This window comes from Spodoptera frugiperda, chromosome 11 (assembly GCF_023101765.2).
Source record: "Spodoptera frugiperda isolate SF20-4 chromosome 11, AGI-APGP_CSIRO_Sfru_2.0, whole genome shotgun sequence".
Classification (NCBI taxonomy): Eukaryota; Metazoa; Arthropoda; class Insecta; order Lepidoptera; family Noctuidae; genus Spodoptera; species Spodoptera frugiperda.
The window spans coordinates 1,838,069-1,854,406 of record NC_064222.1 but is presented as its reverse complement, the minus strand read 5'-3'; the positions used below and the strand labels follow the sequence as shown (position 1 = coordinate 1,854,406).

General features: G+C 37.4%; 2 protein-coding genes and 1 long non-coding RNA gene across 12 annotated transcripts in view; 1 reads left to right on the top strand and 2 right to left on the bottom strand.

The window, feature by feature from the left end:
* The window catches only part of LOC118274615 (uncharacterized protein CG3556), a 99,456-nt gene extending 94,691 nt beyond the window's left edge, over positions 1 to 4,765 (top strand). The window contains exon 11 of the mRNA XM_050697048.1: positions 3,923 to 4,765. Within this exon, the coding sequence (XP_050553005.1) occupies positions 3,923 to 3,984 (62 nt within the window). The 3' untranslated portion in view covers positions 3,985 to 4,765. The remainder of the gene's footprint in view (positions 1 to 3,922) is intronic.
* On the bottom strand, positions 147 to 3,325 carry LOC126911226 (uncharacterized). Its single transcript, XR_007705751.1, has 2 exons — positions 1,322 to 3,325; positions 147 to 1,156 (listed from the first exon to the last, which is right to left on the bottom strand). It is a non-coding gene; the product is annotated as an uncharacterized LOC126911226 (long non-coding RNA).
* Positions 4,766 to 5,051: 286 nt separating the features above from the next.
* Positions 5,052 to 16,338, bottom strand: part of LOC118274613 (nucleoside-diphosphatase uda-1) — a 25,794-nt gene continuing 14,507 nt past the window's right edge. For 6 of the 10 annotated variants that reach the window (XM_050697037.1, XM_050697040.1, XM_050697036.1 and 3 more), the window contains 8 exons: positions 13,829 to 13,935; positions 13,273 to 13,436; positions 12,404 to 12,495; positions 11,419 to 11,572; positions 10,935 to 11,084; positions 10,170 to 10,342; positions 9,485 to 9,648; positions 5,052 to 8,571 (listed from right to left, as the gene is read on the bottom strand). In XM_050697037.1, coding sequence (XP_050552994.1) covers positions 8,482 to 8,571; positions 9,485 to 9,648; positions 10,170 to 10,342; positions 10,935 to 11,084; positions 11,419 to 11,572; positions 12,404 to 12,495; positions 13,273 to 13,436; positions 13,829 to 13,935 — 1,094 coding nt within the window. In that variant the 3' untranslated portion in view covers positions 5,052 to 8,481. The remainder of the gene's footprint in view (positions 8,572 to 9,484; positions 9,649 to 10,169; positions 10,343 to 10,934; positions 11,085 to 11,418; positions 11,573 to 12,403; positions 12,496 to 13,272; positions 13,437 to 13,828; positions 13,936 to 16,338) is intronic. The other 4 variants (XM_050697042.1, XM_050697041.1, XM_050697038.1 and 1 more) reach the window with 1 other exon arrangement.

The window sequence follows — 16,338 nt, the reverse complement described above, 5'->3', positions numbered from 1 at the left end:
GCCCAGTACCCTTAGTATGATCTGATTGGCCAGCTCGAATAAACCAACCAATCAGAGCGCTTAACGTGCTCTGGTTTCCATTACTTTAAACGTAAGGCTAAGGGTACCTATACGGCCCTGTGCAGATAGAAATAAAAAGCAAAACGTTAAGATACAACATTTATTAAATTTGTACAATTTACACATAACACCAATATGACCACGTCGGCTAGGTATCAATACCACTAGATAATATCTACATCAAATAATTTGGCTAAAAATAAAAAACTAACAACGTCACGCCCTTCCTCTCCGAAGGGGTAGGCAGAAGTGATGTAATGTGCACTTCTGCCTTTTTTTTTTTTTAAACGATGTCCCACATTAGGATTTTCTCCTGTGTCGTGGGTGCGTTTACAAACATATAATTTCACAAGCACATGACACCCAGACCCGAAACAACAATCTGTGGATCACACAAAGAGTTGTTCCGTGCGGGAATCGAACCCACGACACGTTGCACGGCAGCCAGTTGCCCAGCCACCGCGCCAACCGTGCAGTCAGTGCTGTACAATGTACGCACACTTTTCACCATTTCTTTATAAGTCCATGTAATAGGGGGTGAGCCTATTGCCATATACCGGACATAGGTAATTCCAGACTCCGTGCTACTACAGAGAAGTTTTTCGAGAAAGCGAAAAAAACTCAGTAATACTCTGCCCGACACGGGAATCCAACCCGAGACCCATTGCCCGGCAGTCGCAATTGCGGCCACTCGACCAACGAGGCAGTCAGCTAAAAATATTATGTAAAAAAGCCCCCTCACTCAATTCACTGATTTATCGATAATAATCACAGCCGTTGATAAAAAAGTAATAAAATGTGGAATACGATAATAAGTTTTATGAAATATGGCCTAACACATGTGTCAGGTAAAACTACATTAACAATGAAAGCATTTGGAAATATATTATATCTGCTTTTTATTAATTTTTGGATCGAAACGTGTTCAAAATTTTTATGAGGACGGACTCACGTGTTAAAGATAATTTCTGGTTAAAAGTAAACTCCTTGTGTATCTGTATGCTATCATCGAGGGTGACCGCGTGGTGATAGACACTCCCGTAGCCCAAACTCTTCGCGATGCCATCCAGCCATTGTGACTGGCCCGCCAACAGCCCTGCAACACAACACTCCATGCTAAATACGAAGAACACAGCCACTACGTTTGCCAACATGGTTATTAAAAAAAAAACTGTCAAATGTTCCCGCGCTTTTCATACGGAAAAGCCAAGAACAATGGATGAGTTTTAAATACATTAATAAAAAAAAACTGATAAATTACAACACAGTATTAGGACGATGTTACGCGCAGTCATGACGGATACGGTGTTATCCTGACAGCCTTAAGATATACAGGAAAATGCCACACTGATTTGCACATATGCGTTTAATTCCGTGCTTTTATTTTAAAACGTGTAATATAAATGTCGTACCGTTGAAAAAGAGGTATTACACGGATGAAAACATAATCTTACAGATAATGAACATACGATAGCAAAATAAAACTAAGTACTAACAGTTTGTTTGTTTGTTTTTTTGTATACAGAATACAGATCTAACTACTCTAATTCCCGAATCCCCAGTCCCCAAAACTACCCAAAAGTCTGCCAACACACTTGTAAATCCTCTAGTATTGCGAATGTCCATTGGCGACACTGATTACTATCTGGTGATGCGTCTGCACATTTCCTGCACTTATGCCATTAAAAATAACAATAATTTGGTATACTCCATGAAAAGTTCCAAAATTTTACTCATTGTCAAATTAAAATAAGATATTATTGCTTTTTTTATAACTATCGTGTGACATACTATCTAAAACAACGGTGTATCCATGTATATCTTTATATATATAATTATTCTGTAAGTGTGTATGTCACTGAACTTCTCTTAAACGACTGGACTGATTTTGATGAAATTTTTTGTGTGTGTTCAAGGGGATCTGAGAATGGTTTAGATTCACAATTTTGTCCGCTGGACAATGATTTTTTAATTAATTTTTAATTTATTAGTAGTTGTTGATTTTGGAATGTTTTACATTGGATCCGACAAATTTTGAAATTAAAGACGTGTAGACAGGACAACGTCTGTCGGGTCCGCTAGTATATATATATAATTCTTCTGTAAGTGTGTATGTCACTGAACTTCTCTAAAACGACTGGATCGATTATGATGAAACTTTTTGTGTGTGTTCAAGGGGATCTGAGAATGGTTTAGATTCACAATTTTGTCCGCTGGACAATGTTTTTTTAATTATTTTTTAATTTTGACAGGGCGACGTCTGTCGGGTCCACTAGTGTATATATATATATACCTACATTACCTACGTCGCCGCGTCTGCGCACGCTGCTCATGACGGAAAGTCCCTCTGTGACTCGAAATTAGTAGAGCTTTCCTCAATATATTTACGTGAGTGAGAGTAAACCGTAGTTTTTAGTTAAATTACTGCTTTTGTGGCAAATTATTATCTTGCAATTAAAATCAATATATTAGGTTACTATTGATAAGATATACATATAAGTATAGGTGAATTACATACATTATCACATACATAATATAGGTATGCCTCAACCGTGACACACGATGCCATTTAATTTTTGTACAGGCACAATAAATATTAATGGTTTCGGAAAAACATGCAATATTACACTTAAATTACTACATCGTACGTGAAAATACATAATAATTAGTTACACAAATACCTACTTTGTTGGATTTCTTTTCTCTCCTCGTGTATAAAAAGACTCCGTATAGTTAAACAAATAAACTTTAAATTATTCTCTAGCTTTAATAAGTAATTCTACTTTCTAAAAAGTTTTATCGACCGAAGTATTAAGAGTTATCAAATTACAATACATTTTCCACAAAAATAACGAAACTAGAATACATAGTTAGGTACCTATCTGCGAATGTCGAAAAATTATTGAGCTAAACATTAGATACTTGTTGTACACATTTATGAGGCTACAATTTACGCAAAATTCACATAAGACATATAAAGTATATTTAAAGTACTTACATTTAATCAAGTAATTGGGATGTTTCCTACTAGTCACATTGAAGTTTTATATGTATAAAATAGCATAAGTATATTATATAAATAATATATATTTTCATATTTTAAGAGAAATAATACTATGTATTGACATATATAAAAATACCGTAAACGAAGTACACCACTAAATCAATAAATTAAAGTATCTTACATATTCTTATGTATTGAGATAGAGAAATAATTTATTTTTGGCTGAGGAAACATGCCAATTTCCGTACTCTAAAACTCCGAAATAACGAACTACACAAATATACCTGATAAGAAATAGACAGTACGCACAAAATCTGCAATCCGAAGGTTCATTTCTGATGCGTCGTAACACCTCCGTTTTCATACATATGTAGCTATCTGCGGACCAAACTCTACTGTTACCACTCAAATAAAAAATATATATAAAACACTATTTTATACCCACGTACGCAGGTAAATAGAAACTTTACGACTTTATTATTAAAGTCGATTTCACAAAATTCATAAAAATGCGACATTGAAACTATATTATTTACGAAACGACTCTGAAACCAGTTATGATATAATAGCCTACCAATAATGTACTAGCATTTGGCCGCGACTTCGTCCGCATGGAATAATGATTTACGGTTATGGAAATTAGTCTTTTTGCAGGAGGAACCCATGGGCTACCACTACTGGCTGCTCTACCGTCTGCCCGAGAAGCCTGACCCCGCCAGCCCTCCCGGCAACCAGCTCGTAGCTCCAGTCGGTAAGGAATCACTCTCAAGAAAAATATATAATTGTGTTTTTACACAGCATACATTTTTTGTTTGTTCACTAATTAAACATAAATCATTTTTTTTTTTTTCATTTCAGGTGTGGACGACTTATTAGTTGAGGAGGGAGAACATTACCTGTTCTGGTACAAGAAGTTGTAATTTTTTCATTGATAACGCCCCACCAGTTACCATTTTGATTGTATACCTTCTACCATTTTATGATACCTTCGTTCCATCTGTTCATTCTGTTTAATCTGTCTGAAACTTAGAAGTAAGATTCGCAGTCATATAACGTACGTATTTCAATAGGAATAATAGTTTTTAGGAGCATATTTATCAATCGTTGTACCTTTTAAATACACAGAGTTATCTGTGTATTTTAAACTTTCACGATTTAGCTGTGGTCAATTTTCTAATGTTACTAGAAAATTTAGGTTTCGAAAGTTTCGAGGAAATCGTATGATTCAGCAGGATATACCTAATATTGTCAAGTTTAACGAAATATTAATTGTTCTCTTTACAATCGTTTACCCTTAGTACGAGTTTACGATTAAAGTCATCGAAACGAGAGCGCTTTCGGCGCTCTGATTGATTGGTTTATTCGAGCCCGCCAATCAGAGCGCCGCCGAACGCGTTCTAACGCGTAAAGCAAACTCATACTAATGGCACTGTAAATCAAAGACAAATAAGTTACCGATTACCATCAGTTCATTGATAAATTGATAAAATGTATGAGAATTTGGTCATATTTCCATAAACTCGGTGTCGATTATAATTCTAGTTATTATATTAACTATACTGTGTAATCTCGGAAACAATAGATTTTAAAACTAATCATTTTAGACGAGACTGAACGCAGTGTTATCTAATTGAAGTGCGTTAGAATAACATTTTTATTGTACTATTGAATGGTTCTTAATAAAGTACGAAAATACAGTAATCTATGGTGTCTCCTTTCTTGGTTTCATTCACAATGGAATTATTGATACAAGACTGTGAGTTTTCCCTTCCGTAATCTTTCCGTGTCTTGTACCCTTAGTATGAGTTTGCTTTACGTTTAAAGTAATCGAAACTAGAGCGCAAGAGTAAACTCGTACTAAGGGTACTGTTCTAATTACTTACGAGAGATACCAGATACGCATACTTCTTCGTGCCTAGTATTATTTTTACAGTGAGTATTTAATTATATATACGACCCTATGTATGTAGGAATAAAACCCAAAACGTTAAGATCCAACATTTATTAAATTTGTACAATTTACACATAACACCAATATGACCACGTCGGCTAGGTATCAATACCTAAATAGTGCAAGGAAGCTACAAAACGTTTCATATATTGCATAGAAAATGGAAAACAACGTCCTCATAAAAATAGCATTTGAATATTTATAAATTTGAAAGTGCTTATCATAAGAACTTACACGATAAGTTATTTTATAACTCAAATCACACATACAACCTCCATTTAATAAAAAAATAATGCATTTCTGAGAACATAAACAACTAAAACATACCTTAACTAAATAGTCACGATTAAAGAACTTAAATGTATACTGTTATTTCCTATCAACCATTTTATGGACTTCACAGTCTCATAATAATATAATCATATACTTTCTCTATTGCAATATTGTATCTCAAAAGAGACGACACGTTCACAGAATATTATTAGAATATTCGCTTAGCTTAGAAGGCTAAAGAATAAACTAAACACAACAGTACTATGTATCCCTTTGATGCAAAGTTCTCACATACTTGAACTAATAATGCATGGCATACTGAAATCACGTCAAATCGCAGTTACTTTGTAATCTAAGGGCTTCTTTCACCATTTCTATTTAAGGGTTATATTGGAGACCATGGCAGCGCAACCAGCCACTGCTGCCAACAAAATGCATACCGCTCTATAGAGAGTTACGCATCTGGTGTCCGCTTAGTTGCGCAACTGGTGACGCCACCACTCATTACTATAGCGCTGTATGGTGTGTCATACACTCAGTCTCAGTCCGGCCGCCAGTGCTATCTCTTCCAAGTCCATTTTAATACTGTCGCAGTGTGGTATGGCGGCTCTGGTATCTGTATGGTGTCCAGTTTGATAGCTTACAGAAACCACGATGGCGCGGCTGATTGTGCCGACATGGCGTCCAGATGAAATGTAGCCCTAAGTGTGTCTTAGCTTATTTGACGGATTTTAGGCTAATAATTACAACCTAACGGTGAAACAGGCCCTTAGTATAAGAATAAACATAAACTAATATCCCGAGTTATGAGAATATTTTGTGCATATATTTATGTAACCTTTACAATACGCCAATTCGGAATATTTTATTTATTTATTTATTTAAACCTTTATTAATCCAGGAATATACGATGAAATAAAAATACGACTTACTGCCGCACTCAGAGACCTTTAATGACAACTTAAACTATTCCCTAGCAACGATTTTGTTCCGAAAACAATTACTAAGGACTGGGTTAAGAAACCATTAAATTACTCTGGTGATTAAGAGCAAAATATTATACTCATACTAACCTTTCGATATTATTATTCGGGAATAAGTTGTCGAAGCAACATTGTGCTTTTTATGAATCAACAACCAAAGAAAGTTTCCATCTCCATAACTTTATGATACCTTAGTACATTACATATAAAAACAGCGAAAAAACATTACTTAAATAATAAATATCAACATACAAAATACAAATGAGCAATAATAAACTTTATGTAAATAATTCAATTGTGCATTGAAATAATTGTGTCTATTATTATATTTATGTGCATACAGCATTATCTAGTACATAAATAAATCGGATCTCTGTATTTACACAAAGAAAGGAAGCATTCAAATGCTTTGTTATGGAAATAATTAAATACCCGTATTTCCGAATAAAACTGTATTACCACATAACATAGGCGTAGCCAGGTTTTAGTATCGGGAGGGGTTCAAGAAAGTAAAACGAAGAAAACTTCCTTCATGAACTTCCTTCATTCATGAGAATATATGTTTATATAACCAGTTACTAGCAACTTAAATTTTATCTAACTGGCTACGCCTATGCCACATAATAGATACATAAAGTTAAGAATCTTGTATCGTTCATCTACATAATTATTGTTGCATTTTTCAATGTGAGTTTGCGAAATCCACAGATTATTCAATAATCAGTTTATTTGTAAAGTTACACGAAGGTCTAGTAACTATTACGTGGATATTATTATAGCTTTATGACACGCATAGGTCAGCTAAACTTTAGATAAAAATAAAAATATTTCTTTTCTAAAACACGTTTTTATTTAACTGATTTCGGTTGTTTGCTCTATCGTTTAGATGTATATAAGTACCTACTTTTTATCTAGCAAATATTCCTTTACGATTACCTCTGCCTACCCCCATGGGAGACAGGCATGAGGTTATGTATGCATATATTCGTTTACGAAGCAAGTCATCCATAGCAGTCATTTCTAATTTCTGAAAAGTTTCTCATAACTTAGTTTAGTACTCACAGAATCGCATATATTTTGTAGATATTATGATGAAATAAAATTGCTACCTTTCTTTGTATAATTTTAGCTATTAACATTTCTAGTTATAGGATCCGTAAATAATTTATTCAATATCAATAACAGATCTAATACTCTGAATGGCTAACACACAGAAAATCACAATTTATCTCATTTCTATTGAATAAATAAAACGACAGGAATTGAACATACAACTTCAGTAAGCGATAAAGACCAGCTTCAATACGCTCACAAAGTTTATTTATTTATATCTTTTATATTTAAAATGCAACAGCTTTGTTTCAGTGCAAAATGCGTCGCATTCATAAGGCTTCAATTCGAACATTTTTCTAACGGGAAAATAAATTGGTTTTACTAAAGTTTGACAGATGACATTCAAACTGTCAAAATAACGGTTTGTAATTGGCTAAGGCAAGTCAGAGCCGCCTATAGTGCTGCCATCTTTATTTTTACCTATCCACATAGGCAACAGTATTACAACATACATCCTATATTACTTTATGTGCGTCGAACTATGGGTATTGAAAATATATTATAGACAGCTTTCAGCGAATTATTATTTACAAATATAGTGGAATAGACAAGAAATTATAAAGTACTTAAGATATATATTATTTATATCACATAGAGTACCGAAGAGGTAATGGTTTCAGGTCAAATCACATAATTTTGTTAAGATTATAATAGTCTGGAGTCGAAACGGATTTAAATAGTAATTCTAAAATGCCTATAACAACCAAATATAATATTAAGGTTTAAAATTACAAATCACTGAGATTTTTATGGCAAATGAAAAATCATTCATTCTCACACATACTCAAACTATTCAATTCCTTTCGACTCAGACCTGTAGCGAACCCACTCTTTTAGACTTTCATGTGGTTACATTACGTAAATCAATCTTCACACTATCCAAATAAGGCTTCAACTGCAGTGACAGACACTTATTTTTACAGTTTAATGAAGTTTTACTATAACATTAGGAGACGTTGATTTACTCAAAAACTTGAGTAAACTTGTGCATATTTTCCTAGCTTTATTATTATAATCAGCTGTATATGTTGGTGTATGTAACCACGTGAAGTAGCGTTGGTCTGCAGGTTGGCTCGTGATCCTCACTGGATGCGACACTAAGGCGTGATCACGATGCGGTTCATGATGGTCGTGTACGCGAGTCCCAGCGCCCACGATACTTCGTGCCCGTTCACTTTCTTGAACAACTGCAAATAATAAAAGATTAATTAAAGTTCTGCAGGCCTACTCTAATTCAACGAAAAACTAAGTTTTGTCCGAAACTTCGCAGATTTCGTACTACAATTCTATTTATTGCGAACTTTCGGAAACCAAAATGAACGAATTAAATGAAGATAAATAAATAGGTTTGATATGAAATTAAAAATAAAACGTTATTTCATGTGATTCTGTTAGTAAATCAATAAAACCTACGGCCGAAGATTAAACGAAACTTCGGATTCGAGAACCGGAGTAGGCCCCCTGTTACGAAAATATCGATTAATATCATGATTTGACAATAATTCATTGTATATTTCTATGTGTGCTTGTTTTTAAACTAAAATAACATGCAGTTTAGGTTATCACTTAGAATAAGAGACACAATCCAGATCTCTGGGCGGTACTTACACAACGGTACCTGAATCAGAGAACCGACTTACTACAATTGGAAAACGAAAACAAAAACTCCTATCTTTTTGTGCCAAACAGCGAGAGTTAACATATTGTCCTTTCAATTTGTCATCTGTTAACTTCATACTAGGTATAAAATTCTCCACTGTATGAAATATTGAAATGTATTGCAATTAAAGATAAAAAAAACTGCCTCGTTGGTCGAGTGTTTGCAAGTGCGACTGCGGGTTCGATTCCCGGGTCGGGCGAAGTATTACTGGGCTTTTTTCGGTTTTCCGAAAATTTCTCAGTGGTAGCACGGAGTCTGAAAATGTGCTCGGTATGTGGTAATAGGCTTAACACCTATTATAAGGGACTTATAAATTGTGAAAAGTGGGTATACACAGTGGCATTACGTGCCATAATGTGCACCTCTGCCTACCCCTTCGGGGTTAAAGGTGTGACGATATGTATGCATGTATGTATGTTAAAGATAAAAACACAACTTACATAAACAGGTTCCTCGTCACTGATCTTGTACACGTCCTGCAGTAGCGTGACGATGTATACCAAGTCTATGCAGGCCCACGGCTGGTCCACGTTGGGAGTGGAACACGCTTCCAAAGCTGCCTTGCGGTAAGCTGCCACCGACACTTGCCCGCCTGTCATTACATCTGAAAATAGGACAAGTTATTTTCATTTGAGTTTTATTAACAGTATAGTAGAAGAGATTATGGGGTGTAAAGTTCATTTTCCGCTACGACTACCCTTACCGCGGTAGTAAGAGCTTTTTAAAGCATATTAGTTAGATGGGCGATCTCCATCGGCCTACTAAGGGCGGAGATGACAAAACCTTTATGTGGAGGAGGCTTACAGTCCAGCAGTAATTTTTTTTTTAACGTTGCCTCCCACTAGAATTTTCTCCTGTGTCGTGAATGCTTTAACAAACATACGAGTTCACATGCACATGACACCCGGGCCCGAAACAACAATTTGTTCATCACAGAAAGAATGCGGGAATCGAACCCGCTACACGTTCCACATCGGCCAGTTGCACAGCGACCGCGCCAACCGAGCAGTGGCTCTGTCACGGGCTGTCAATGATGACGAATCTACTCTTCAGTAAAGCAATAATAACTAGCCGCAGCTACCAGGGCGGCAGCAGTGAGTAGCAGTACTTGCGAACACTACGCACCTATAATGCCGGCGTCGGCGGCGACGTCGTAGAAGTAGCTCATGGCGGCGATGCTGCCGAGCGGCGCGCGGCGCGGCTCCCAGTCCACGGCGGGCAGCACGCTGCGCCGCACCACTGCGTGGCACGCCGAGTATATCGCCGCCCGCTTCGACCCGTGCACGCGGAATGCGCCGCTGCAATTATAATAGCACACTGAAACAACGCTTGCGTTGTGTTTCATCCTGAGAGAGTGGTTACCGAAGGCCAAATCCCCCGGATTTGGCCTTGGAAGGGGGGTTGGGAAGATAAGGAAGGCCAAATCCGGGGGATTTGGCCCCCTTCCTTATCTCCCCCCCTTCCTTATCTTCCCAATCCCCCTCCCCTTCCTTATCTTCCCAATCCCCCTCCCCTTACTTATCTTCCCAATCCCCCCCACTTCCTTATCTTCCCAATCCCCGAATCCCCGACAACCCTTAAATTCCTAACCCCCAAAAAGCCGGCAACGCACTTGTAATTTCCATGCCTCTTGTATTTCGAGTGTTCATGGGCGGTGACCCGTCTGCTCGTTTACCGGCTTATACCATAAAAAAGTATAATTATGATTGTATAAGTTTTACTTATTGACGATTACAGTGACGAGCCTCAAAAATCTGCCAACAGGTCCAATCAAGTACATGGTTAACGGATTAGTGTAGTTGTTTTTGCTTTGTTTTGCTTTGACGTTCAAAAGTGCCTTCCTGGTCTAATTGAAATAAATAATTTTGACTTTGACTTTGTTTGTATTACCTGACGAAGTAGTTCTTGTTGGCATAGGTCCACGGTTCCCGCTGTATGATGGGGTCCACGCACACTGAGCGGAACTCTTGCGTGTCTGCCTGCGACGCCTCTGTTTGGAACACGCCGTAACGAGCCGCTAAAAGACCCAGCTTCAAGTAGCTGGAAATAAATTATTATCGATTTTTATATATTTATTTAAAATCCTCTAAAATTACATTTTTAAATACTACTTACAAAATACAAAATAAAATAATATTTAAAAATATAAAAATAGGAGCCGACCAGTAGCGGGAGCATGGTCCAAGCTACCGGTGGTTAGGGCTCCAGAGACAGAAACCTCCTCACAATACGTGCCGTTTCGAGGAGTACTGCCTTCTACGTCAGGCCCTTGATCCATCCGCCCAACGCCAGCCTCCTAAGGTGGTTATCGAGGCTGTTGGCTATTAATCTTTTGGCCGACACGACTATCGGTACAAGTATAAACAACAGTTACCTATGTGTATACAGGGTGATGTTCTCCCCAGCGGGCACGACGTATTGGTCCTTTTTGGGGAAGTTGGCAGTCTCTTTGTCGCTCAACTGGTAAGTGATCTGTGTGGACCCGCCGCCGAGGTCCAGGGCCGCCATCGTTGTCCCTCCTATTAGGTCTGAGAGAAGATAAGAGAAGATAAGGTTAATCCACGATTTTAACTTAAGGTAATTTATTTAAAATTGATACAGAGTTTACGACGTCGGCATACAAGTCGAGATTCCTCTCTCTTGAGCCCTCACAGCCAATTTAGTTTTCAGACGAAATCTTTATGCTCAACAAGTCATTCAAATCGTTCACTTGGCTGCTTCTCTAGTTTACATTAGCATGACGTCACTATCGAATTCGATTCGAGCTCTCGATAGTTGAAAGAATAGGCTTCGTGCTGCCACACTCCGTTAACGTCTCATGACGTTTCATCGTCTCGATACGTTTACATTACGAATGCGATAGTTATTCGTGCTTGGCACTCTGGTAGCTTGGAATTCTCCCGTTACTGGTGAGCTACTGCATATTATATTTTGAAAAGTTTTTTTTTATAATTAATATTTAAAAATGTATTGAACAAGTATAATAAATAACACACACAACGTCACGCCTTTTTATCCCTGAAGGGGTAGGCAGAGGTGCACATTACGGCACGTAATGCCGCTATACAATGTACACCCACTTTTCACCATTTGTGTTATAAGTCCCATGTAATAGGGGGTGAGCCTATTGCCATATACTGGACACAATTTCAGACTCCGTGCTACTACTGAGAAATTTTCGAAAAGCCGAAAAAGCCCAGTAATACTTTGCCCGACCCGGGAATCGAACCACTCGACGAACGAGGCAGTCAGCAGTAGTAAATAAATAAATAGAAATAATAATAAAATAAAAGGGTTAAGATAAATCAAATTTGATTTGATTTGGTGAAGATAACAAAGTCCACAGTTTGGTGACTTACTATGCAAGAGGTTGATGGTGTACCAGATGAAGATTCCTTCATCAGAGCCGTCCATGATCTTGACACCATCGGGAGCCACGTCGTAACCCAGCCTGGAAGGAGGACGTTGGATATTACTGTCACTTCTTTTTTGGTCTTGTAGCTTGCCATCATAAAGTTACACACACATACGATCTTCTTTCTTTTCTTATTTAAAAAAAGTTGCCCCACACTAGCATTTTCTCCTGTGTCGTGGGTGCGTTTACAAACATACACGTTCACATACACATGACACCCAGACCCGAAACAACAATTTGTGGATCACACAAAGAATTGCTCCGTGCGGGAATCGAACCCGCTATACGTTGCGTGGCAGCCGGTTGCCCAGCCACCGCAACAACCGTGCAGTCAACCTTTGGGTTACCATTTTCTTTTTTTGGATGGAGACGAACAAAATCATTTGTCGATAGTTTTACGCAGTTTTATATTTCGGCCGTTATAATAATAACGTAAAAATCTTGTAAATTAATCAAATTGCAAATAAAAAAGGTAGTTATAATCATCTTGCAAAACCTACATAAGAATGCAATGTCTAATATGTCATGACTTCTCCCGCCTTGGGCGAGGCGAGGGGGAGTGTCAGACTCTTACTGACTAAAAACCACCCTGTTCCTACTCCTGCTTTTCGAGCCGGAGCTCCGGTAAACCCACTAGGCAGTCCGCAGTTCCGGGTCGGATGTATGAATGCCTAGACTCAAACAAGCTAGTAGAACAAGCGTATACTTACTGCATTCTCGCTAATAGCGTATACTTACTGCATTAAGCGTATACTTACTGCATTAAGCGTATACTTAATCATTCAGCGTTTCAATCATTAAGCGTATACTCACTGCATTATAGCTCTAGCGACATGGTCAATTAATTGCTGCGCCTTATCAGCTGGCAACAGCCGCAGCCCAGCCGTGGCCCGCACTATGAGAGGAGTGGACTTCCTCTTCTCGGGAGGAGTGAGGAACTCCGCTTTCTTTATTAATTGCACTATTGTATCTGCACCCTGGAATAAAACGGGTTTTATGTCATAAATATGAAATATATATTAATTAGAATGTGAAATATGTATTTGAATAGCAGGCTTTATAAATGTTATGCATGTATTGGCTGAATCAATGAATGCTCCATGGAACTAAGATTTTAAGACATACCTAACTTTTTACATGAACCATATATGAACATAGGCTTTACATGAAGCACTTTTGACATACTTAGGTATGTCTAAAGCCTGATTCGTTGCCTACAAAGCAGAAATCAAATATTTATTCTATTCAAACACACAAAAATCCAATTTAGGCTTAACTATCTGACCTTTTTAAATACTTATAAAAACTAGAAAAGAATATATAACAATAAATCAAGTTTTTAAACATTTAAATACAGGTTTCAACCAACCTTTGCAGGGTCGTCGGCGTAAGACGAGAGTCCGGGTTTGGACTGCTCAAAGAACTCTTCAACTAAGTCCAGGTTACTCGGGCCGTATACTGAAACAAAGTTATACACTAATTAAAGGCGGATAGATGTGTACTTTCACGCAAACCAACCCGGGAGTAAGCAATAGGTAGTATAATACCAAGAACTTAACACACATCGTGTTTAAGTGTGGGAGAGCCATGCTCGACCGGAGTGATACCACGGCCTCACAGAAAACCGACGTAAAACAACGCTTGCGTTGTGTGAGTGAGGTTACCGGACGCCCAATTCCCAATCTTCCCAATACTCGATTCCCCAACAACCCTTAAATTCCTAACCCCAAAAAGGCCGGCAACGCACTTGTAATGCCTCTGGTGTTTCAGGTGCGGCGGCGATTGCTTACCATCAGGTGATCCGTCTGCTCGTTTACCGGCTTATAACATAAAAAAACCAATAATCTAAAACACATTGTCACACTTTTTTTACCCCCGAAGGGGTAAGAGTGATATAGAACATACCTACAAAGTAATACCCACTTTTCACTATTAATCCCATGGTGGTAAGTCTATAGCCGAATATCGGACATAATTTCAGACTCCACGCTATTACTGATACGTCTTCTTATCTCCTTTCTTACATAGTATAAAACAAAGTCAGTTTCTTTGTCCCTATATCCCTGTGTATGCTTAAATCTTTAAAACTACGCAACGGATTTTGATGCGGGTTTTTTTTAAAGATAGAGTGATCCAAGAGGGAGTTTTGTATGCATAATATATCACCATTGCTCCCATGTGAAGCTGGGGCGGGTCGCTAGTTATAGATATTTTAGAAAAACCCAATAGATACTGTTTTACCCGGAACGAAATATCTCAAGTACTAGCAACAACTCGACCGTATGACAAGGTAAATACACTAATGTAAATAACCCAATATGCATATCAGTAATGTCACAAGCCACTTGAAGTTTATCCTTGTAGTGTCTTTGATATTACCCACATATCTGGGCCACTCCCCATTAAATTATTAGTCACATTGCAAGAAACTTCTTCCCAACTTAGGCTTTTTTAAGTTACTTTCGACATCGAAAAGACTCAGATATAATTCAATTACAGTAACACGAAATTATGAGACAGACTAAAAAAGGTAACCCTCGCGATTCCTGTTAGTTCTTTTCTATATTTTATGTATTTTTATGTACTCTTTTAAGTACTTTAGTAGGATCAACTTCATACTTCTTCTTCTGTCGAGCTCTATTTTTCATTTGAATTTAACAAAAGAAAAGAAATCAAAAGTTAAAGCAACGCGGTTTCTCGTACCAACTTACTAGGTCTTGGCAGGCGAATTGATTTGTCAGATCTGGTTTATAAGAGAACCTGATATCTATCAAATGTATAGTTTCTTAGTCAGCTCTTGTGTGTATAAAGTATGTATGAAAAACCGCACCTCAAACGCTAATATTAAAACCAAACCAATTAATGTACTCCAATGACTAATTACATTTACTTTGAAACGACAATGATTACATTTATTAATTACTCATCTAAATTCCGTAACAACAGTTACCAAGCGACCCTGTATTCTCATGTACAAAGATACATTAGCTATTGTCATAGATGTGCGTCATACAGTTCCCGCAATCATAAAGACGCAAGAACATTCTCAATTCAAGAATTTAAGTAAACAACACACAATGGCCGGACTGACAGACTAGCTAACTACACGGGAGATGTGTAATAACAGTGCCGAAGTTAATCTATCCTAAAATACATATAATATATAAATCTGAAGAGTTTGTTTTATGTTTGAATGCGCTAATCTCCGAAACTACTGGTTCGAATTAAAGAATTCCTTTCGTGTTGAATAGTCCATTTATCGAGGAAGTCTATAGGCTATAAAACATCACGCTACATTGAATAGAAGAGCCCAGAGATCCGAGTTGCGGATGAAAAGGCGCGGAAGTAGCTAAATGCTGCTAAAAAATCCATTACCACCATTTTTAGGGTTCTGTAGCCAAATGGCAAAAAACGGAACCCTTATAGATTCGTCATGTCTGTCTGTCTGTCCGTCCGTATGTCACAGCCATTTATTTCCGAAACTGTTGGGCCTACATAGTTGAAACTTTGTAAGTTGATGTATTTTGGTAACCGCTATTCGAATTTTGAATAATAAAAAACAATTTTAACAAAAAAAAGCGACTTCAAAAAATAAATATTCCAAAACAAATAAATATGCACTAAAAAGTAAAAGAAATAATTGCATATTTTTCAACAACTTAATAGATCAACTAACTTTACTAACTCATCACACACATTATAATGTAAGTAGGTACAATTATTGTTATTTCTGGAGTCGGTGTCAGCCTACTAAGATAGGTTTGTTATTTACCTATTATAATCACAACAAAACATTACAGTTTTACACCAGTTGTAAGTAGGTACTTAACCACCACTCCGCCCGTGCCGTGCTAGTTGTTGGCGTTTCCTAGGCTTGAA